This window comes from Mastigoproctus giganteus, chromosome 3 (assembly GCF_048544385.1).
Source record: "Mastigoproctus giganteus isolate SK-2022 chromosome 3, ASM4854438v1, whole genome shotgun sequence".
In the NCBI taxonomy this organism is placed as follows: Eukaryota; Metazoa; Arthropoda; class Arachnida; order Uropygi; family Thelyphonidae; genus Mastigoproctus; species Mastigoproctus giganteus.
Window position 1 is genome coordinate 69,866,199 of NC_143577.1, and position 24,268 is coordinate 69,890,466.

Consider the following 24,268-nt stretch of genomic DNA (forward strand, 5'->3'; position numbering starts at 1 on the left):
TCCATTAGTTATTCTGGGCTATTTGGCCCACATAATGTGCAAATCAGCCCATGAATGATTTGTGGTCTTATGACAGAAATCACGTGTGATTGTATCAATTCAGTGCACTATAACATCAGTCTTCTTCTGCCCCCAGGTCATAATGATGAATCTAACTTTTATCCATAGTAAGAATACAATGCAGAAATTGATCACCAATACCTGAAAATCATTCCAAAAGATTTATGCAAGCATTCCAAGTTGTTTCTTTCTGTTGGTCAATCAGAAACTTTGGAACACACAAAGAAAATACTTTCTTAAAGTTATACGTTTCATAAATGATGGAATGTGCACTTCTCGTACTGTAGTCAGATTGTCAACTATTTCATCCACAAGAGCTTCTGATTTTCCAAAATGATAGTCTTTATCCATTGTGGAAGTACTACACCCACTAGTATGCTGCAAATCTTCTACATTTGTTTGTCCACTTTTAAAACCGTTCATTAACTTTTCTTTTGGAAATATATGCTTCACTGTACTATAGCTCAATTTTTCTATAGGTTTACCAAGGTTTATTCTCCTGTAGCATTTAAAAAGTGAATTACTGAGTGGTCCTCGACTTGAACCATGACCTTATAAAGGAGGCATCATCTATATAAATAAACTCAGTCCTTATACCATGTGTGTACAGTTTAAAAATTTACTACCAAACATTGATACCAGACATTTAATTATTGAAACAAAATAAATTTTAACTATAAATTGCCTTTGTGGTTGGTTAAAACATAAATTACTTTTGTCTATGTTTAGGAAACTACCAGCTTGAGACTTGCCATAGCTCTCTCTCATATTATAATGTAATGATTATTAATAAACCTATGCAAAGTGGATTTTTCAATGAAGATGGTGTAGAGCAGGATTGTCTGATCTTTTTGCAAAGGGAGCCATATTGAAAGCTTTTTCTCATCCTTGGGGAAGTGAACAAAGTTTAGAAAGGTGAGTTAAAATAGTCCAGTTATTGGCTATTAAGGTGCCATGTATGGTATTAAGAGTGATCAGAATTCATTGTTTTATCATGATATGTCATACCAGATCCACATATACATATTATGCTTTTAATATTTTTTTTTAAATAAAAATAAGATTTTTAAAATTTTATTTAAATTTTTTTTTAATTTGATCATTTTTATTATTATAACATAGAAGATTACAAATTAGGAACAGCTGCCCAAATGAATCCACGGAGTAAAAGGGCTGCAAAAGATTTTATTACATTACTTCCGGAGGAAATGCATCACACAGTTATACAGGAACTCCCCGACTTACGTAAGGGTTGCGTTCCGCGGAATGATACGCAAGTTGGATTTTACATAAGTTGGAATTGATTGAATCAAAAAAGAAATGTTCGACGAATGTGTAAATAGTATTATTTATTGTTTTTTTCAATTTTTTACCTCATGCGCAGGAAAAATTACAAAAGCGTGCAATTTAAAAAAAATTATAAAATTACAAAAAAAGAGAGCAGACAAGCATAACGTCAGTAAGTTTTACCTCTTGAGCATTGTTGCCAGAATCGACGTCTTCAGCTGATAAGTACGCTGCTGTGGAGATTTAGAAGGGGTCACCGCTCAACCTTACGAAAGAACATATTAATGGATGACTGGATGGTGGGTTTTTTTATTTTCATCGTAGATTTCTTTGTAGCAAGCAAGCATATCATTCACCCCTCTGTTAACTTTTAAGAATTGTTCGCTGTCAGGATCCATCTTCTCAAACCTCGCCATTGCCAATGCAATTTCACGAAATGCCATTGCTATCTCTCTGGTGATGAAGCGTCTCGGCTCCTCATTTGGTTCATCTTGAGCTTCGTCAGCATTTTCTTCTTTTACTATCACTGCCTGCAAGTCAATAAGTTCTTTGTTAGATAATTCCTTCTCTTCTTCCTCTATTAACTCCACCTCTTTGGCATCAACCACCAACTGAAGTAGTTCTGCAACCTTTACAATCTTATCGGTAACCTCTTCATATGATTCGTCTTTTTCAAATCCTTCAAAGCCTTTTACGTGCCGTGGCCATATTTTTTTCCATGCACCATTTAAACAACTTTTAGTAATTTCTGCCCAGGCCTTATTAATGTTTAAGGTGGCGTGGTAAATATTGTAAGATTTCCAAAAGTCTCTTAAATGTAAACTTTTTCTCATTGTCTACTGCAGACAATGCCTAAGCAAATATTGTGTGTAAATAGTACAGCAGACCCTTGTTATAATGCAGCTCGCTTTACGCTGATTTGCTATAATGCTGTTCTTATATTATAACCCCTATCTGACTATAGCGCTGTCAAAAATCACTATAACGCTCTTTTACAGATTACATTTTTGGCATATTTAACGAAATCGTTTCATTTGATGAGTCAATAGCTTGAAAATGAATAGCAAAACAGCATTAAAACATTTCCCATGCCGACTTGAGAAATTTTCCCACGCTCAGTGAAATTTTCTCGCACGCTAATTTAATTGCAGTACAGTGACTTGTTACGTAGTTCCAAGATCAACATTTTAAAAAATGATCAAGTATATTGCTTGTAATATTTGCGTTATATGCATTTATCTAGTCATCACTCAGTACAGCATTAGACATCGTGCGTAATGGACAATTTACTCGAACATTGTATCGTAATTAATGCAACCAATGCAGTTACATTTTCAAAGAGTTAATAATGGCGGATAAGAATGAAAAAGCAACGTCTGGATGTAGTACGAAGACAACAAATGTAAGAAAAAGTCTGAATTTGAAAATTAAATTAGACGTTTTGAAGCGAATCGATTCCAGTCAATGACAAGTGGATGTGTGCCCTATTAAGACTAGCAAGTTTAACTGTAAGAACAATTATAAAAAATAAAGAATTAATTTTAGCAGCGAGAAAGACAGTTGTTCCACTGCAAACAACTAGGGCTAGGACGGCTATTAGGATTGAAATGCAGAGACTTTAACAAATTTTATTGAAGATGATATCCAATGCAGGATTCAGTTAAGTTAAATATTATAAAAAAAAAGAAAAAGAGAAAAAGATTAGCCTATAATGATGATCTGAAGAAAACTCACCTAAAAAAAAAAAAAAATGTGGAACCATTTAAAACTAGTAAGGGCTGGTTGAATAGATCAGGGAGAAGCCGCAAGTGCAGATCAAGGAGCTTTTTTGGAAACGAATGCCTAAAAGAAGTTTCATATCGAAAGAAGAAAAAAACATGTGAGGTTTCAAAGCGGCGAAGGATCGGTTGACTTTATTGTTGGGTGGTAACGCTGCAGGGGATTTAAAATTAAAACCCCTGTTAGTTTACCATGAAGAGGGCCAAAGTACAACCCAAAATCGACACATTTTTCATGAGTAAATAAATCAATTAAAATCAATTTTGATACATAAGTAGTTACCACATAAATATATATGTATGTAATACAGAATATTTTATATGTACAAATATTTGAATATTAAATATTTTGAGCAACATTTCTGCATCTTTTCACCTCCATTTATTATTGATTAGGAAATGTCCTATGGCACCAACCGCAATTCACAAATACACACATTACCTTATGGGAATGCGGCGCTTGCTTAGCGTAGATTCACTTAGCACTCTGTTTTTCCGGAACCAGTTATCAGCATTAAGCGGGGGTCACCTGTATGCTTTTAAATTCGAAACAAAACCCTGATCCATAGGTGGATCACTCATCCTATGGATGAGTGAAGTCGTGTTTGGCGGTAGAAATATGACTCTCACGTTCGAATTGAAATCATCTAAATGCTTAGGATGTCCAGAAACATTATCTAATAGAAGCAAAATCTTGAAAGGAACTTTGTTGTCTTTACAACATTTTTCAACCTCTGGAATTGAAGCAGCATTTAAACCAATCCTCAAAGAGAGATATTGTTATCCATGCTCTCTGGTTCAATTGGAATTGCATGGGTAGGGTGGCATTTATTGATGCCCTTAAATGCACGAGGATTTACAGAATGGTACCCAAACGTGGTTTTAATTTGTAATCTCCTGCTGCATTAGCCCCAAGCAAGAGCGTGGCCCTATCTTTTGACACCTTGAAACCTGGCATTGTAGTTTCCTTTTTGGCAATGTATGTTCGATCTGACATTTTTTTTTCCAATACAGAGCAGTCTCGTCAATGTTAAAAATTTGTTGTGTTGAATAGCTGCCTTCTTCAATAATTTTTTCCAACATATCATAAAATTTCTCTGAAGCTGTAGAATTGACACTGGCGACTTCACCGCATACTTTAACGTTGTGGAAACCAGCGTGATGCTTGAACCTATTAAACCACCTGTTGCCAGCCACGAACTTGGGTTGGGGTTCGCCATGCTTATCCTTAATATCTTTATAAATACTTGTTGCTTTTGCTTGAATGGTCATTAGACTCAGAGGCACTTGCTTCTGAATCTTATTTTCCATCCATATTATTAACATCTGTTCCATCTTTGATATAGCACCTGAACGCTGTTTTGTGATCACTGTTGATCTTAAGTCAATTGATCCTTTGACATGTTCTTTTATATGCGCACTGTCCTTTAAAATAGTATTCACTATTGAAGCAGTGAGACCTAATTCCCTTGCAATAGATGGCAAACTTTGTCCTGCTTCGTACTTCTTAATCATTTTCATCTTCATTTCTAAATCAATTTTGTTTCGTTTCCTGGCACTACCACCACTTGCACTTTTTGTTGGTCGCTTTCCCTTCATCATTGTAATGCATAAATAGGAATGCAGAGAAGATTCTGAAAATTTGTTTTTTATATGATTGAAGATTTCAGTGAAGGGAAACACATTTCACTGTAATAGCGTAACCACACAATTGCAGTTATCGGTATTATTGCAAATGCAATAAGATCGAGTTTACTACCTGTTTATAATTAGATACACTAACAGAAAAGCCCAATAAACCAGAAAGTGCAAATTGTTTTTATTGTTTTATGGTCAGGACCTCCAGAAACGTGCTTTAGAAAAATATCACAAAGGCGTTCAAAATTGATTCATATAATGGGAACATATGATAATGATGAAAGGGTAGTGCAATTTCCATTATAAATATGACCTTTTAGAGAGATAAATAGCTTAGTAATATAGCAAAATTTTCAACTTCCAAGGACTTGGAATGAATTACAAAAAAAAAAACAAAAACACAATGTGTTATTGGGCTCACATTATGATATTTTTGCAATACCTCCATTTATTCCTGCGGGATGCAAAATACGTTTCCACGATTTTTTTAAGTTTGCACCGGCTTGCAAAAACTTATGTAAAGTCGAATTTCCTTAAGTCAAGTATTATGTAAGTCAGGGAATTCCTGTTCCTTATTTATCATTCAAGGACTCTCAGAGCCATCAAGGGTTATTCAAAAGAAGGTTTGGTTAAAAGAAACTTGTTGCAGAGTGGATAATGATTGTCTTACAATTTTGCATCTACATTCACACATGAGGAATTCTTTAGGAAAGGGGATGCCAGAAGTTTATCAAACTCTAACAGGAGGTAAATAATTTTGTGATAATTGAGAGGAAAGTTGAAACTAAACATAAAAAAGGCAATTGAGGTGTATGAGATATATCCAATTATATTAAGGGAAGTAGCAAAGAAGTTAAAAAAAAAAAAAAAACCCTTAGCCACATTTATGAGAACATCTTTGGATTCTGGGGACATTCTTATGGACTGGAGACATGCAGGTGCGTGAAGGTGGATAAAAATATTACAGGAGTAATTGCAGACCTGTTAGCTTAATTTCAGTTCCAGGGAAAATAATGGAATTGCCGATTAAAGAAGTAATGCAGAGCCATCTAGACAGGAGTGCAGTTATACTGTAGTCACAGCATGGATTTATCAAAACGTAATCTTGTTTGACTAATCATAATGAATATTATGACACATTAACAAAGGAACTGGAGGCAAAAAATAATTCTGACATCATATGCTTAGATTTCAGGAAAGCAGTTATTACTGTTGCTCATAAAAAGACTGCTACACATATTGGAGGAGTGTGGCATTAAGAGCAAGTTATTGCTATGGATAAAAGGATATCTGAGTTGGAGAGGACAGAGTGGTTATTAATGGACACTGCTCTTCGCCAACTAATGTTATTAGCAGTATCCCTCACTGTTCAATGCTGGACTCATTATTGTTTTCTGTATTTATTAATGATATTGACGATGGTATTTAAGGCATAATGTGTAAGGCTGCAGATGATACAAAGGTTGACTCAGTGGTTAATAACAGTAATCAGAGTGAGCTAGGCGCCTGCGTAGCCAGGTGGGAAGGAGCAGCAGTGCGTAGCACACGCTTCTTGATTAGACCGGGGTTCGAGCCCGTCACCACCAAATACGGAGGATGCGGAAAGGTCAGAGAATGACCACCGCATATCCCGGAGCAATATGGCCTTAGTTGCTAATGCTCCTAAAAAAAAAAAAACCAAAACCAGAGTGAGCTGCTTCAACAGGATCTAGGGAAATTAGATCGATGGGGTGAGAAATGGTAGTTGAAGTTTAACATTGACAAATGCAAGATACTGCATATGTGAATTATTAATCCATATTAACATACCAGCTGTGTGATACTACACTCAGGATAGTGGGAAAATGAAAAAGACCTTGGGGGGGGGGCCTAATTGTGCAGTTAGATAAGAAATTCTCTGAGCAGTGCAGACAGGCTTCCAGGACAGCTCATGGGATTTTATCAATGATATGCAGGAATTTTCCTAGCAAGGATAAGGAGGTAATTATCTTTTTGTATAAGGTAGCAGTTCCCAACCTTTTTTGACTCATGAACCCCTTTCAACGTAATATTTTTATTGCACATCACTAAGCCTATATTCTCTGAAATCGTATAATGGTTCTGGATTTTTATTATAAAATATTTCCAATACAGGTTGAGTATCCCTTGCTTGGCCTGACCATTGCCTTGTATAATGGGATAATCACCTCCCTGTCCCTACTAGCAAAATTCCTATATATCATTGACAAGACTCCATGACCTGCCCTGACTGCCTGTTTGCACTGCTCAGCAAACTTCATATTTGACTGCACAATTACCCCCAGGTCTTTTTCACTTTCCACTTCTCTGAGTGCAGTACCACATAGTATGTTTCTCTTCGGTTATTGCTACCCCTATGCAGTACTTTGCATTTGTTAATGTTAAACTTCAGTTGCCACTTCTCAGCCCATTTGCCCAGCTTATCTAGATCCAGTTGGAGTAGCATACTGTCCTTACTGTCATTAACAACCCTGCCAGCCTTTGTATCATCTGCAGACTTGGACATTAAACCTGATATGCCTTCATCAATATCATTGATAAATATACAAAACAACAATGGGCCCAACACTGAACCCTGGAGAACTCCACTAATAACATTTGTCCCCGAAGAGTAGTGTCCATTGATTACCACTCTGTTGTTTCCCACTCAACCATCCCTTTATCCATTGTAGCAACTTACCCTTAATGCCATACCTCTCCAATTTGTATAGCAGTCTTCCATGTGCAACACTATCAAAAGCCTTCCTGAAATCCAAGTATATGATATCAAAATTATTTTTGGCATTCAGTTACTTAAAGACCACATCACAGTATCCAATCAGATTGATCAGACAAGACCTCCCTTTAACAAACCCATGCTGTGTCTTAACTATTACTGTAGTCTTGTATAGATGATCTTGCAATGCTTCTTTAATCAGTGATTCCATTATTTTCCCCGGAACACAAGTTAAACTAACAGGTGTATAGTTACTTGTGTCACCTTTTGAACCCCCTTTGTGAATTGGTGATACATTTGCACATCTCCAGTCCATGGGGACCTCCCCTGAGTCCAAGGGAGCTCTCATAATTATGTCTAAGAGTTTGCTTACTTCCTTGCTGCTTCCTTTAATATAACTGGATAGATCCCATCCACACCAGGTGCCTTTTTTTATGTTTAACTTCAACAATTTCTCCTCCACTTTGCTCTCAGTTATTGCAAAATCACTTAGCTTCCTGTTAGAATTTGATAAATTTGTGGCAATCCCCTCATTGAATAGCTCCTCATGTGTGAATATAGATGCAAAATACTCATTCAGTTTATCAGCTACTTAAGCATTAGCATTAGTAGAGGCATTTGATGCAAGAAAGCAAGCTTATGCAGCATCAGCCAAAAAAAAAAAAAAAACCCACTTGCACTTCACCGCTCTGTTCTTTCAAAATACCTGTCCAGCTGAGCCTTAAACTTATTTAGGCTATCAACCTCCACCACAAGGGATGGAAGTCTGTTCCACCAACCAATCACCCGCTGGCTAAAGGCAAATTTCTGCACGTCTATCCTACATCTGTCTTTCCTCAATTTGAATTTATGCCCTCTCAGGTGATTTTTCTGAGCTAGAGGAAGAATCCCATCAGCATTGAGCATGCTTAAACCATTCAAGGCTTTATACACCTCTATCAGATCACCTCGCTGGTGCCTAGTCTCCAGACACTGTAATTTGCAAAACTTAAGCCCTTCTTCGTAAGAGCACCCCTTTGTTCCATTCACTAATCTTGTTGCCCTTCTCTGTACTCGTTCCAGCAGCTCTACATCCTTCTTGAAATGAGGCCTCCAGACCTGTATACAGTACTCTAGGTGTGGCCTGACCATTGCCTTATACAATGGAATAATCACCTTATCCCTGCTGGAAAAATTCCTGTATATCATTCACAATACTCCATGAGCTACTCTTGCAGACCGTCTGCACTGCTCAGAGAACTTCATATCTGCCTGCACAACCACCCCCAAGTCCCTTTCATTCTCTACCACTGTCAGTGTAGTACCACAGAGTTGATACGTTGCTCTGGGGTTGCTGTTTCCCATGTGTAGTACTTTACATTTGTCAATGTTAAAATTCATTTGCCACCTCTCAGCCCATCTACTCAACCTTTCCAGATCCTGTTGCAGCAGCATAGTGTCAGTAGTGTCCTTGACAACCCTGTCAACCTTTGTATCGTCTGCAAACTTGGACATTAGGCTTGATATACCATCATCAATATCATTTATAAATACAGAAAACAATAATGGACCCAACACTGAGCCCTGAGGGACTCCACTAATAACATTAGTCCACGATGAGCAGTGTCCATTGATTACCACCCTCTGTCTTCTCCCCCTCAACCACCCCTTTATCCATAGCAGCAATTTGCCTCCAATGTCACACTGCTCCAATTTGTGTAGCAGTCTTCCATGTGCAACAGTATCAAAAGCCTTTCTAAGATCCAAGTATTAGTAAATTAATAAGAGGAGTTTACCTCAATATAGTACGTGGAACACTTCCGTATGATACCCTCCAGAAATTAAAACGGAAAAAACGAAAAAATCGACAACGTACCGGTACATTAAAGTAAAATATAAATAATTAAATAATTAAAGTAAAATATAAATAATTAAATGATCAATTATTTATATTTTAAAATCGTTTTGAATATTTTCGTTAGATTCTTTTAATTGCGTTAATTTGAATTTTAATTGTTTTGAATTGATTTTGAATTGTGTCAAATTGATTATTTAATTATTTATATTTTACTTTAATGTACCGGTAAGTTGTCGATTTTTTCGTTTTTTCCGTTTTAATTTCTGGAGGGTATCATACGGAAGTGTTCCACGTACTATATTGAGGTAAACTCCTCTTATTAATTTACTAATATTATTATCAACGTAGAACATATTGAGTATTACAGCTCTGATTCATACTATATAAGATCCAAGTATATAATATCAAAGTTATTCCCTGCATCCAGTTCTTTTGTGACTGCATCATAGTATCCAATCAAGTTGGTCAGGCAAGACTTCCCCTTAACAAAACCATGCTGTGTCTGAGCTATAACTGAAGTCTTGTCTAAATGATCCTGCAGTGCTTCTTTAACCAGTGCCTCCATTAATTTTCCTGGAACAGAAGTTAAGCTCACAGGTCTATAATTACTTGTGTCAGCCTTTGATCCTCCTTTGTGAATTGGGGTCACATTTGCACATTTCCAGTCTATGGGTACCTCCCCTGAGTCCAAGGAAGCTCTCATAATTATGGCTAAGGGTTTGCTTACTTCCTTTGCTGCCTCCTTTAATATAACTGGATAGATCCCACTACCCCGGGTGCCTTTCTTGTGTTTATCTTCAACAGTTTCTCCTCCACTTTACTCCCAGTTATTTCAAGATTCTGTAGCTTACTGCTAGGGTTGAATACACCTCTGGCATTCCCCTTGCTGAATAACTCCTCATGCATCCCTTGCATCCTTTGCATCCCTTGCCAAGGATTTCTCGTGATCTGCCTTCGCCTGCCTAACCTCCTTTGTAACTTGGTTGCATATCAACTTGTATCTATCATAGGCTTCTGTGTCATGTGTTAATTTGTAAGTATCCCATGCATTTTTCTTCTCTGCCATATGCCTCATTAGTTCATCTGACATCCATTTTGGCCTAAACCTTGAACAGTATTTCTTAGTTGGTATGTAAAGCCTAGTAGCTTCCAAGATAAGTTCTTTGAATGCTTCCCATTTTGAATTTGCTGTTGGTAACATCATCAGTTGGTCCCACTGTATAGAATTTAAATACTGTCTCAGTCCATCGTAGTCGCCTTTACGGAAGCAATAACCCTTCCCTTTACCCCTAATGGTAGTTACCTCTTTGAGTAAATCCCACTTCAGCACACTGTGATCACTGCCACCTAGTGGTTCATTTATCTGCAGATTCTTAATGCATGAAGAATCACTGCCGATAATCAAATCAAGAGTATTACTCCCTCTAGTTGCCTCCCGAACATGCTGATGTAGAAAACAATCATCCAATAAATCCACAAAAGCCCTGCTAGTGTGTGAGTAACCAGCCCCCAAATTCCAGTCAATATCTGGGAAATTAAAATCTCCCATTATAAGACTCTCTGATTTACTGGCCCACTCTATTACCCTGTACAGTTCCTTATTATACTCATCAGAGTCATTAGGCCTATAGCACACTCCTACTCTCAATTTTGATCTCCCAATGCTTATGTCACACTAAACTGACTCGACACTGCACTGTCCAGCAATGTCCACTGGCTTCACTTCCTTGGATTTTATGTATTTCTTAACTAATAGCATAACCCCTCCTCCCTTCCTATCCTGTCTGTCCTTTCTGTAGACGTTGTACTCCCCAAATTGCAGTTCTGCATCCCTTATATCTGTGTGACACCACGTCTCTGATATCCCAACAATATCTGCCTTTGATGTTTTGAGCAATACCTCAAATTCATCAAATTTATTTACTAAACTCCTAGCACTGGTGTACACGCAAGAATACCTGCACCTGTTTCTATTCTTAGCTACCCTAACACAACCCATGTGTTTACTTGTACCGCAATGGCTCCCAGCAGTCTCTGAAATACCATGCATCTTGTTTTTCAGGCTTCTGCTCATTCTAATAGAAGCAGTGCAAGAATCTCTTTCACCTCTGCCAGTGGCTACTGTCTATCTATTGGTCTTTGTCTCCCCCCAAGCTAGCAGTTTTCCGACCCACCTAACACTGCCTCGATAGCTCAGCAAATATTCTTGCACTCTTTCTATTTAAGTGTATCCCATCCCTGTAGAAGCAATCTCTCCTGTTAACAAGTACAGTCCAGGCTGAAAAAAATTCTACCCCTTGAGCCTTGCACAATCTTTCCAGAGCCGAATTGATCGACAAGGCTCTCATCATATACTCCCTCCTATCGTGTCTGGGCAGAATTGCAGACACTTTCAAATTCAACCCTAATTCTCGGCTTTTGTTCAACAGTGACCTGTACTTGTTAAGTAATTCTGCCGGTCTCCTACTCTTAATATTATTAGTGCCAACGTGTACAACTATATCACCTTTTGTGCCCTTAAAAGATGATATTCGCTCTACAACATCATCAACCTTTGCCCCTGGCAGACATACCCTGGTCCTGTTCCACCTATCTTTTTTACAAAGCATGTTCCCCGTTTCCCTGGCAATAGAGTCACCAACAACTACTAGTTCCTTCGGGACCAGCGCATTCAGCCTTGGGGGGTTGTCTCTGTGTCACGCGATGCCCAAGTGCAAGCTCTGGCGTTGATGTGGGCAGCTGAGAGCTTGATGGGCCCCTCAATTTAGTTTCTTCGAGGGCATCCACCCTGTCCTTCAAGCTCTCATATAGGCCCACAAGAATGCCGAGTTGTTGCCTGATATCGATACACTCCTTGCATCGCGCACACACAAAGACATCCCCCTTGGCAGTATCATGTCCCGTACCCGATTGCTCTGCAAACATCAAGCAAACAGTGCATTTTATAAGGCTGTGAGTCAGAGGACAACTGCCCCCGTCAGTTCTGCTCTGAGCCACAGCACTTCCATTAGCTTGAGCCTTTTGCTTTGCTGCTCTGGTCTGAGTCATGATTCTATTAATTTATTAATTAATTATAATTATGCTATGTTATTAATTATGTTAAATATAATTAATTATATTACGTTTGTAATCTAAGTCGTTATATGTATTTATTTAAACGTACAATTTAACTGCTAACGAAGTTCGACTAACGCTGTCTAGTACGGTATATAACTATCGTATCACAAAGGCGGGAAAGTTACGAATGGTAGCGGAGTTGAAACACGTGGAAACCCTTACCGATACTTTTATGCAATTACAAGGCCGAGTAAAGAATAAATACACCAAATTAATCAGAAAATCACAAAATAATGTTATACTATTAAATTTAAATCAAAAGTTTTAGAAAAACAATAATTTCAAATCAATAAATAAGAAAAATCCACTTAGCGGCTTTGAACACGACCGTCTCCTAGTAGCCATGATCATCAATGGTCAATCCATCTATGTTAAGTGGTCCAATCTGATTCATACCTTTCTTTCTAGAGTTTACGTAAGTAAAGAACTTTCTTTGTATCCTTTGCCAAAGATTTCTTGTAATCTGCCTTCGCCTGCCTAACCTCCTTTGTGACTTGATTACAGACTAGTTTATATCTCCCATAGGCTTCTGTGTCACCTGATACTTTATATGCATCCCATACATTTTTCTTCTCTGCCACGAGCCTCATTATTTCATCTGACATCCATTTAGGACTAAACCTTGAACAGTATTTCTTAGTTGGAATGAAAAACCCAGTAGCCTCCAAAATTAAGTCCCTGAAGGCTTCACATTTAGAATTCAACATTGGTAACATCATCAGTTGATCTCACAGAATTTAAAAATTGTCTGAGACCCCTGTAGTCACCTTTACGAAAGCAAAAGCCCTTCCCTTTAGCATTGATGGTAGCTTTAAGGAATTTCCACATCAGTACATTGTGATCACTGTCACCCAGTGGTTCCTTTATCTGCAAATTCTTAATGCATGTATAATCACTGCTGGTAATCAGATCAAGAGTACTACTCTCTCTGGTTGCCTCTCAAACATGTTGCTGTAGAAAACAATCATCCAATAAATCCACAAAAGTCTTGCTGGTGTGCAAGTGACCAATCCACAAGTTCCAGTCAATATATCTATGTCAGTAGTAATAAAATGGTGCAAGAAAGCAAGCTTATACTGCATCAGCCAAAAAAAATCACAGCCCACTTCATTTGATCATCTCTTCTAATAATTCTAGTTAACATGACTTTTACCTTCATTAATATATGAAATAGTAGTAGTAATGGCTAATGATGCGAGAAAGGAAACTCGTGTGTCATTATCCGAAAAAAAAACACACTTCACCCATCCGTACCCTCTAAGAATTTGTCAAGTTCTTTCTTGAATTTGTTCAGCCCATTCACTTCCACAACAGATGGAAGCCTGTTCCAACTATAAACCATCCTTTCTCAACTTGAATTTATACCTCCTCGTGTGTAGTCTTAGCAAGTGGAGGAATACCATTAACATTCAGCTTACTCAATGCATTCCAGGCTTTAAACACCTCAATCAGATCTCCCGACAGGTGCCTAGTCTCCGGACGCTGCAGTTTGCTCAACTGAAGCTTTTCTAGGTAAGAGTATCCTTCTTTTCCATTCACAATCTGTTTGCCCTTTTCTGTACCTGTTCCAGCAGATATCCATCTTCCATAAAGTGAGGCCTCCAGGCCTATATACAATACTCAAGATGCAGCCTAACCATGGCTTTATACAAAGGGATAATCACCTCCTTATCTCTGCTATGCTAGCAAAATTTCTATATATCATTGACAAAACCCCATGAGCTGACCTGGCAGCATGTCTACATTGCTCAGAGAATTGCATGTGTGACTGCACAATTACCCTAAGGTCTTTTTCATTCTTCACTACTCTGATTGTAGTACTATACACAGTTGATAAGTTACTTTGGGGTTACTGCTACCCATGTGGCACCTTGCATTTGTCAATGTTAAACTTCAGCTGCCATTTCTCAGCCAGTTGACCCAATTTCCTAGATCTTGCAGTAGCTCACCCTACTGAGTGTCTTTAACTACCGTGCCAATGTTTGTATCGTCTGCAAACTTAGACATTAAGCCTGATATACCCTCATCAGGCTTAATGTCTAAGTACTGGTGTACTTATAAATAGCAGAGAAGGCATAATTCAAATAGCAGAAGACTACTATAGAGAATTATACAAGGAGCGAGGGAATGATGCCAACAGTGGGGAAGATGAATCGCAAATTAGTAACACATATGACATACCCAATATCCTTCTTCATGAGGTAGAACATGTGTTGAAGAAAATGGAGAATCAGAAAGCCCCGGGGGCTTTCTGATTACTTTCTTCATCTTTCTGAGATGAAGTTACTGTGTTGTTAAAATTTGGGATGAGTTGTTAAAATTGGGAGGAAGAGATATGACACAAAAACTGGCAAGACTCTTCACAAAATGCATTAGACAAGGTGTGATGCCCAAGGAGTGGAACAATGCAATCATAGTTTTGCTGTATAAGAAAGGAAATAAATCAGAAATTGGAAATTATAGACCAATTAGCTTGTTATTCCACATCTACAAGTTGTTCACAAGGGTCATTACTAACAGATTAGAAAGAATACTTGATGAGAATCAACTGAAAGAGCAAGCTGGCTTTAGGACAGGATTCTCAACTATGGATCACCTTCACATAATATCACAGCTAATGGAGAAAGCAAATGAATATAAAACACCTTATGCCTGGCATTTGCGGATTATGAAAAGGCATTTTATTCCATACAGTATAAGGCAATGTTTCGGGCACTGGAAAGACAAGGCATAGATACCCCATATATTATGATTTTGAAGAAAATATATGAGAATGCTACCTCCTTTATTAGACTAGACAAAGACAGTAGCAAATTTAAAAGTGAGAAAGAAGTTCGACAAGGAGACACAATTTTTCCAAAGTTGTTTACTGCTGCCCTTGAAGCTTTCAGAAGATTAGACTGGTCACAGAAAGGAGTCAATGTGAATGGAGAGTGCCTAAACCATTTACGATTTGCAGATGACATTGTGGTCATAAGCCACGATCCCAAAGAATAAGAGGAAAATCTTAATCAGTTATGCAGAGTTAGTAAGGATTTTGGACTAAAGATGAATATGGCTAAAACAAAAGTAATGATAAACAAGTATGCCACAGAAAGGGATATAATGATTGAAGGAGCAGTAATTGAAAAGGTGGAGTCATATACTTATCTGGGACAAGTCATTAGCTGTAATAATGATAAATGGCTGGAAGTCAAGAGAAGAATAAATTTTGTATGGATAGCATTCACGAGCAATATCCCAATTTGTCTGAAACATAAAATAATGAACCAATGTATACCCCCCCACCATGACTTATGGAAGTGAAACTTGGGCACTCGCCAAAAGAATGGAAGAGAAGCTGAGAACTACACAGCGAAGATTGGAACAAATTATATTGGGTATCAGACTGTTAGATTAGAAGAGAAACACTTGGATTAGGCAGCAAACTCAAGTAAAAGACATTCTTATCAAAGCTAAAGAACTAAAATAATCTTGGGCAGGACACATAGCTTGAAGACATGATGACAGATGGACTAAGAAAATAACAGAATAGTACCCAAGATGAGCTAGAAGAAAACCTGAAAGACAATGATGGAGATGGACAGATGAAATTCATGAGTTTGTGGGTAGTAAATGGATGGCCATTGCACAAAACAGAAGGAAATGGAAAGTTGCTGGAGAGGCCTTCATCCTGCAGTGAATTGAAAATGGTTGATGATGACCCTCATCAGTATAATTTAAAAATATTGTAAACAACAATGGACCCAGCACTGAACCCGGGGAACTCCACTAATAACATTAGTCCACGAAGAGCAATGCCCATTGATAACCACTCTGTCTTCTTCCACTTAACCATCCCTTTATCCATAGATGATTGAATAACTTGCCCGTAAAGGACTGCTGTACAAACTGGAGCAATGTGGCATCCATATTATTTTTTGCATCCAGTTCCTTGGTCACTGCATCATAGTAACCAATCAGATTGGTTAGACAAGAACTCTCCCTTACAAATCCATGCTGTGATTGCAGTATAATTGCATGCCTGTCCAAATGGTTCTGCATTATTTCTTTAACCAGTGATTCCATAATTTTCCATAGAACAGACGTTAAGTTAACAGGTCTGTAATTATTCATATTGTCTTTTGATCCCCCCCCCCCTTATGAATTGGGAATATATTTGCACATCTCCAGTCCATAGGGACCTTCCCGAATCCAAAGATGCTCTCATAATTATGGCTAAGGATTTCTTATTTCATTCTCAGCCTCCCATAATATAATTGGATTGATTCCCTCCACCCCAGTTGCCTTTCTTATGTTTAACTTTAACAATTTCTCTTCCACTTTCCATTTAGTTATCACAAAATCATTTAGCTCACCATTAGGGTTTGATAAACTTCTGGCATTCCCTTCCCAAAAAAAATTCCCCGTGTGTGACTGTATATGCAAAATACCTATTCAATTTGTTTTCAACCTAAGCATGTCATCAACAGCTAACCCATAATTATCAAGTGGCCTAATTGATTCATCCCCTTCTTTCTACTGTTAATATAAGCATAGAAGTCTTTGTTGTTTTTCTTTGCATTCTTTATCAGAGAATTTCCAAAATCTGACTTAGTTTGCCTAACCTCCTTTGTGACTTGATTACAGACTAATTTATATCTACCATAGGCTTCTGTACCACCTGATAATTTATATGCATCCCATGCATTTTTCTTCTCTGTCACATGTCTCAGTGTTCAAATGTTAGCTTGAAAGGTGTCAAGCTAACTTTTGTGTAATTATTCATGCTGCCCTTTTGATTCCCCTTGATGAATTGGAGATACATTTGCAAATCTCGATACCATAGAGATGTGTTGAATCAGTGAATGCTGTCATAATCATTTAAAAGTTCTCGTAATTGTCTAAAGGTTTGCTTACATCTTTTGCTGCCTCTCTTAATATAATTGGATAGATCCCACCACCTCTGGTGCCTTTTTTATGTTTAGCGTCAACAATTTCTCCTTCAATTCCTCTCAGTTATCATAAGATCATTTGCTGGAATTTGATATACTGCTGGCTGCCCTTCCCTAAAAAATTCCTCATGTGTGAACAGGATTATCAATAGTTAAACCAGAAATATCGTGGACCAATGTGATTTTTCCTTATAGCGTTTCCATAAGTAAAGAAGTCTTTGCTGCTTTTCTTTGCCAGAGACTTCTCATAATCTGTCTCAGCTTGCCTAACCTCCTTTGTGACTTGATTGCAAACTAGTTTATATCTACTGTGGGCATCTGTATCAACTGATAATTTATATGCTACCCATGCATTTTTCTTATATGCCACAAGTCTCATCAGTTAGTATGACATCTATTTAAGTCCAACAGTAGCCTTGAACAGTATCTCTTAGTCAGTATAAAAAGCTTAGTAGCTTCTACAGTTTCATCCCAGAATGCTTCCCATTTACAGTTTGTTGTTGGTAACTTCATTAGTTTGTCCAATGCTTGGACCTAAACGAGATCTTGACTGAGACCATTATAGTCACCTTTACATAAGCAAAAGCCCTTATGTAAAGTAGTTACATCAAGTACACTATGATCACTGCCATCTTGTAGATCTAATCCCACATCAGTACACTGATCACTGCCACATGGTGGGTCTTTTATTGGCTGATTCTTAATGCATGAAAGTTCGCTGATAATAACCAGAACAAGTGTATTGTTTTCTTTTCCCTTTCTCTTTTTTCCCCTTTTCTCTCTTTTCTTTTCTTTTATTCTTCCCCATATTTTTTCTTTTTTACTACATTAATCAGAATTACTCATAGTGTAAGAATTTACTTAAAATATTCCTTTTCATCAATATATGTTATTAATCGCCTTCTTTAGATACAGCAAATAACTATAAAAGTGATTTATAATGTTAAGTTGCCTGATTAATTTATATAATATTTACTACACTCAGCCTGTGCATAGCAGGTCATGTTCTGTACTGTACTACTGAATAGAAAAGACAGATGAGATGGGGGGGGGGGATATGCTCTTAGTTAAGAAGCATATTAAATCTGAGGCAGTGTATCCAGTAGATGTGGGTGGCCAGTGCAATTTTCTTGATCTGATACTTAGCATCAATTCTTCATGCATTAAGAATCTGGAGGTGAAAGACCTACTGCACAGCAATGATTGTAATGTAATGATGTGGGATTTACTTAAAGACATAACTACTGTCCAGGACAATGCAAAGGGTTTTTGCTTTTGTAAGGGTGACTACAGTGGCCTCAGACAGTTTTTAAATTCTATGCAGTGGGAACAACTCATGATGTTACCAACATCAATTTCTAAATGTGAAGTAATCGTAAAAGCTAATAGGCTTTTCATAACACCTAAGGAATACTGTTCAAGGCTTAGAACTAAATGAATGTGAGATGAGCTAATGAGACTTGTGGCAGAGAAGAAAAATGCATGGGCTGCATATAAATTATCAGGTAATCAGAAGCCTATTGTAAATAAAACTAGTCAGGTAATAAAGTTAAAAAGGAGGTTAGCATACTCTTAACATTCTCACTTAATTGGGATAGCAACAATGTCCTCTTACCATATGGGTAGAAGTAACCCCAGAGAAACGTACCAATTGTGTGGTACTAAACTTAAGGTGGTAGAAAATGAAAAAGACCTGGGAGTAATTGTGCAGTCAGATATGAAGTTTTCTGAGAAATGCAGACAGGCTGTTTATCATTGACAAAACCCCATGATCTGTACTCAGGTCATGGGGTTTTGTTAATGATAAACAGGAATTTTGCTAGCAGGGAAAAGGAGGTGATTGTTCCTCTGTATAAGGCAATGGTCAGGCCATGCCTTGAGTACTGTGTACAGGTCTGTAGACCTCATTTTAGGAAGCATGTAGATTTGCTTGAGTGTGTACATAGAAGGGCAACAAGATTGGTGAGGGGAATGAAGGGATCCTCTTACCAAGAGAGGCTTAAGTTCTGCAAATTGCAGTGTTTGGAGACTAGGCACCTACGAGGTGATCTGATTGAGGTGTATAAGGCCTTGAATGGGATGGGATTCTTCCACTTGTTCAGGTTACGAACCTAAGGGGGCATAAATTTAAATTGAGGAAGGACAGATGTAGAATAGATGTGCGGAAATTTTCCTTTAGCCAGCGGGTGGTTAATTGCTGGAACAAACTTCCATCTATCGTTGTGGAAGTTTATAGGTTAAATAAATTTAAGGAGGAACTGGACAAATATTTAGAGGGAATTGTTTTGTAATTTTTTTTTTTTTTTTTTGGCTGATGCCACTACTACTACTACCAACATTAGAATGTTGATTATGTATTTATTTTTGATTTTGTATTGAAACAAAATTTTAATGTTAGTATATTTTGGCATTTATATCATTCATCACTGTTTAGAAGTTTATTCTCAGACTGCTGAGAGTGGATGATATTAGAATTTTGTTTTATAATTGGGAGTTTTGCTCACAACTACAGATGAATTTTCTCTCCCAAATGAAACAGAGCAAAGTGTATACTGTTTATGTATTATTAGTAGTATCATTAATATATTTACAAATGTAACCTAGAAAAATAATTTGATTAATATGTAATTTTGTTTATTACAAGTGCTTTAAAAGTTGCTAAAATATCTGAGATCTTATGATGAATTTATATTCTTTCAGACTCTTGGAGAATTGCTGCTGCATAAAGCCAGCCCTGCAAATCATTATCCAAATCAGGATGATTGCATTCTGAATGCAATGGCCACTGTGAAGGATACTAAGTATAATAACCGTGGCATTCATAAATCTCCACTTCTGAAAGTTGTTCTTCTTGGAGATGGAGGAGTTGGTAAAAGTTGCCTCATGAATCGCTTTGTAAATGGTCAGTTTACTGATTCTTATCATACTATTGGTGTTGAATTTTTGAATAAGGATATTTCTGTGAAGGGTGAAGTGTATACATTACAGATCTGGGATACTGCTGGACAGGAACGGTATCGCTGCTTGCGAACTCCATTTTATAGAGGTTCAGACATCTGTATGTTGACTTATAGTATCGATGATAGGAAAAGTTTTCAGAATTTGGTAATGTGGAGAAAGGAATTTTTACTCTATGCTGATATAAGAGACCCATCTTCATTTCCTTTTATTATTGTTGGTAATAAGGTCGATGTAGATGATCTCAGAGATGTTAACACACAAGATGCACAAGAATGGTGTAGACAGAATGGTAATTTACCTTTTGTTGAGACAAGTGCTAAGGATGCAACAAATGTAGAACAAGCCTTTTACATGGCTGTAGAGAACTGGCAGCAAATGGAAGAAAGAATGGAAAAACCTTGTGTTCAGGAAACTGTAAATTTAAAGAAACATAATCAAAAAACATCATGTTGTGGGTATTAGCTGCTAATGTTCTAATACCCACATATCAAGTTTACTAGTTTCAAGAACTTATTATTAATGATTCTGAATTACTTTCTGTAACTAATTATGCATTCCAGAAGCTTTTCCATTTAAAACGTGAAAAACTGCAGTATCAGAAAAATGCTTAAAATTTGAAGGTGTAGTATGTGTAATGAGATATATAAGCACGTATGCTATAAAAGTGGCAAGCAAAACCATTTTTTCTGGTATTCAGTATATGTTTCTATGTGTGTGTTGGTTGTGTGGAGTATTCATACAGTTAATACATATGTTGAAGGCAGTTGCTTACTCCATAAACACTCGGTTAATGAATTGTATGTTAATTTATTATATTATGTAATCATTAACCAGATCAGATTTATCAACATAACATTGTATGCATAAAGTTCTGTTTAAATTTTTTTAAATAAAAAGCCCATTGGATTTGGTTCCCGTATTAAATTCCTGTTTCTTACTTGCTTTTAGAAATGAATTCAGTTAATTTACCAGAAGTTCATCTAAGAAGGTTGCTAAAATTTATGCTGATACTTTTATTGCTACCTACTTGGATGCATGCTTAATTGCCCATTTTTTGTTGAAATGCAATGCCAATTAAGTATTTCAGTTACTTAATTATCTCCTTTCATTAACACATCAAAACTGATCTATAAATGTATTGGTTTTTGTAATATATTAATTGATAGATATACTTATTAATGGCACACATCAGCTCTATGCAAACTGTAAAAGTGTTTGTTTGAAACATTCATATATTATAAATTTTATGATATATGAAGTTAATTTTTTAAGTCATTATAAAATGCATATTATCCACTTAAAGATTATTTTATTAAAAATAACTGAATTCCCACATTTATAATAATTTGTTTTTTCATCAAAGGAATGTGGATATATTTTACTTTATTTTTATAATCAGTTGTATTCTTAAAACTTTAATATTGACTCTTATGTAATTTGATTTTTGTTTTATTTTTTTTTTTTTTCTGGATTTTTATGCGAAAAAAAACAAGTGCACAGTTTAAATTATATTACCTGGTAATTATATTTAATTGATGTGTTTGATCAGTAATCTTCAGTAACTTACTTTTTTCAAAAGGATATTAATGTTTAAGGATTCTTTTCTATTAGTTACAGCATTTTAATATAGAAACTAATAGTGAACCATGAAAATGTTCTTTTAGGGCTAGTAACATATTAAACCGAAGGTGTTTTAACAGTGGATTAAATATATCAGATTTGTTAGTTATCTTTTGCTTGTAAGCAATGATTTATATCTGAATGCTAATTTATTATTCTATTTACTTTTTTAAATTTCTTTAGAATATTAGATATTAATAGATGTTATTAAATCTCAGATGTTAAATACAACTAATTACATGCATAAATAAATACTTCTTAAACCCACCTAGAAGGATTCAGAGTGAAAAACACAGTAATCAGTAATGGCATTTGTGCTTTTGTCATTGCTTGCTTTCTTGGGGAGAGTGGCAAGGAGCGTAAAATGTTACATAATATGTATGGGAATTAATTTTATTTAAAAAGGTTGAATATAAACATATTAATGATGGAGTACGTTTCATTCATAAGACAGCCAATTGAGTCATTGAGTAAATGCCAGTGTATTTATGCTTATCTGATTCCAAACTCTTAAGTGAATTGTTAAATTGTAAACATGGCTTAAAAACAATTTCGTTAAATACAACTAATTACATGCATAAATAAATACTTCTTAAACCCACCTAGAAGGATTCAGAGTGAAAAACACAGTAATGGCATTTGTGCTTTTGTCATTGCTTGCTTTCTTGGGGAGAGTGGCAAGGAGCGTAAAATGTTACATAATATGTAATTTTAGTCCATATTATTGCATAAGTATCTAGACTTACTCATTTATTTATTAGGTAGGATCAAAATTTTATGTACATAAAACAAATTTTCTTTTTTATTTTTGTAAGATTCCATATATTGAAAATAATCGTTGGGCCTTCTTACATTTACAGAATCTCATTATGTATAATTGCAAATAAGCTTCAGAAATAAAAAGCTAATTAGTGAAATTTGCCATTCTGTAATAATAAACTTTTATATTTCCAGGTCCTGATTTTTTAGTACATAGTGGGCTGTTAATTTGAACACAAAGTTCATCTTGGAAACTCTTATTTCAAGTGAAAAAAGATATTGAGAAGATCCTGTTATCTTGCATTGTGAATATTTAGTATTATTGAATGTACAGTATTATGTAAGTCTATTATTACATTAATAGTTAATGGGGATTAAGGCTTTTAATATATGAAATAATTTGCATACGGATTTAAAAACTATATTAATTTATGACTTTTCAAGTAGCATTCAAATTACTCATGTAATAAAACTGTATTCTCCATTAACTATATATGACATAATGGAATTAAATACTGCTGGACATATTCAGTATTGGCCCAAAAATTGTAATGAAACATACTGGGATCATCCCTTATGCACTTAACAACTGTGACCTATAAACACAAACATTTATTGTTAAACCAACAGGTTTCATTAATAAGTTTCTTACTTCTGAAATCATTTGTGCTAATGTTAAATCTGATTCTTTAAGTCTAAAAACACCAATATTATTTTTGATATATGAAATCTTTTGGAAATAAAGAAACATCCATTTGTTTAAATGCATAACATTCTGACCCTATCCAATAAATTGACTAGGCCTAGCCCTGTACATTATGAATATCATGCACTCCTTATCACTTTTTCCAAGGAAGCAAGCAATATGAAAAGAACTAATTAAGCTTTGTAGTAATGGTCCTTAGTTTACGTGCAATGAACTGACATCAGTATCACTAGATTTATTGTTTTTAGGTTTTACTTTAATTCATATATTTTTTTTACTCTCCTTTAATTACTTTAATTCATATCATATTTTTTTTTTTTTTTACACAAGAGATACAAGAGCTGTTAAATATAAGTTAAATTTAAATATATTATTAGCACATTAATTTAATTAGCTATCTTAGGAGAGGAACTCCATCATTAATAAGATTGTTTCCATTCAATTCAATGAAATAATGTGGAAATAATATAAGGCTTTAAATTTTTGAGCCAATTTTTGTCACAAATAGGAATTAACTACTGATAAAAGATATTAATTGTAAGGCCTTAAGCATTAACTCTTCTACCTGCTAATAGATTTTGGATGGTATTGTCTATTTCTTAACCTGTAACAGCCATGTTACAGGTTAAGAATGCCTGACAAAATGGCTGATAACATGGTTAACAGCCATTTTGTATAAATAATTTCAATTTCAGATGATTAATACTGAAATAGATACAGAATTAGTATGTAGTACTCTCAGGCATAGCTAGCAGGATATGACTTTTGAGATATGTTGATTCAGGTAATCTCATAATAACGTTCGGATTATGTTAAAGCTGTTTGAAATTTTATAGA

At 36.0% G+C, this 24,268-nt stretch overlaps 1 protein-coding gene across 1 annotated transcript in view; it reads left to right on the forward strand.

The window, feature by feature from the left end:
- The window catches only part of LOC150088066 (ras-related protein Rab-9A-like), a 35,427-nt gene extending 14,619 nt beyond the window's left edge, over positions 1-20,808 (forward strand). Inside the window, exons 2-3 of the mRNA XM_090370002.1 lie at positions 790-975; positions 20,086-20,808. Coding sequence (XP_090226128.1) covers positions 20,164-20,808 — 645 coding nt within the window. The 5' untranslated portion in view covers positions 790-975; positions 20,086-20,163. The remainder of the gene's footprint in view (positions 1-789; positions 976-20,085) is intronic.
- The last annotated feature ends 3,460 nt before the right edge of the window (positions 20,809-24,268 follow it).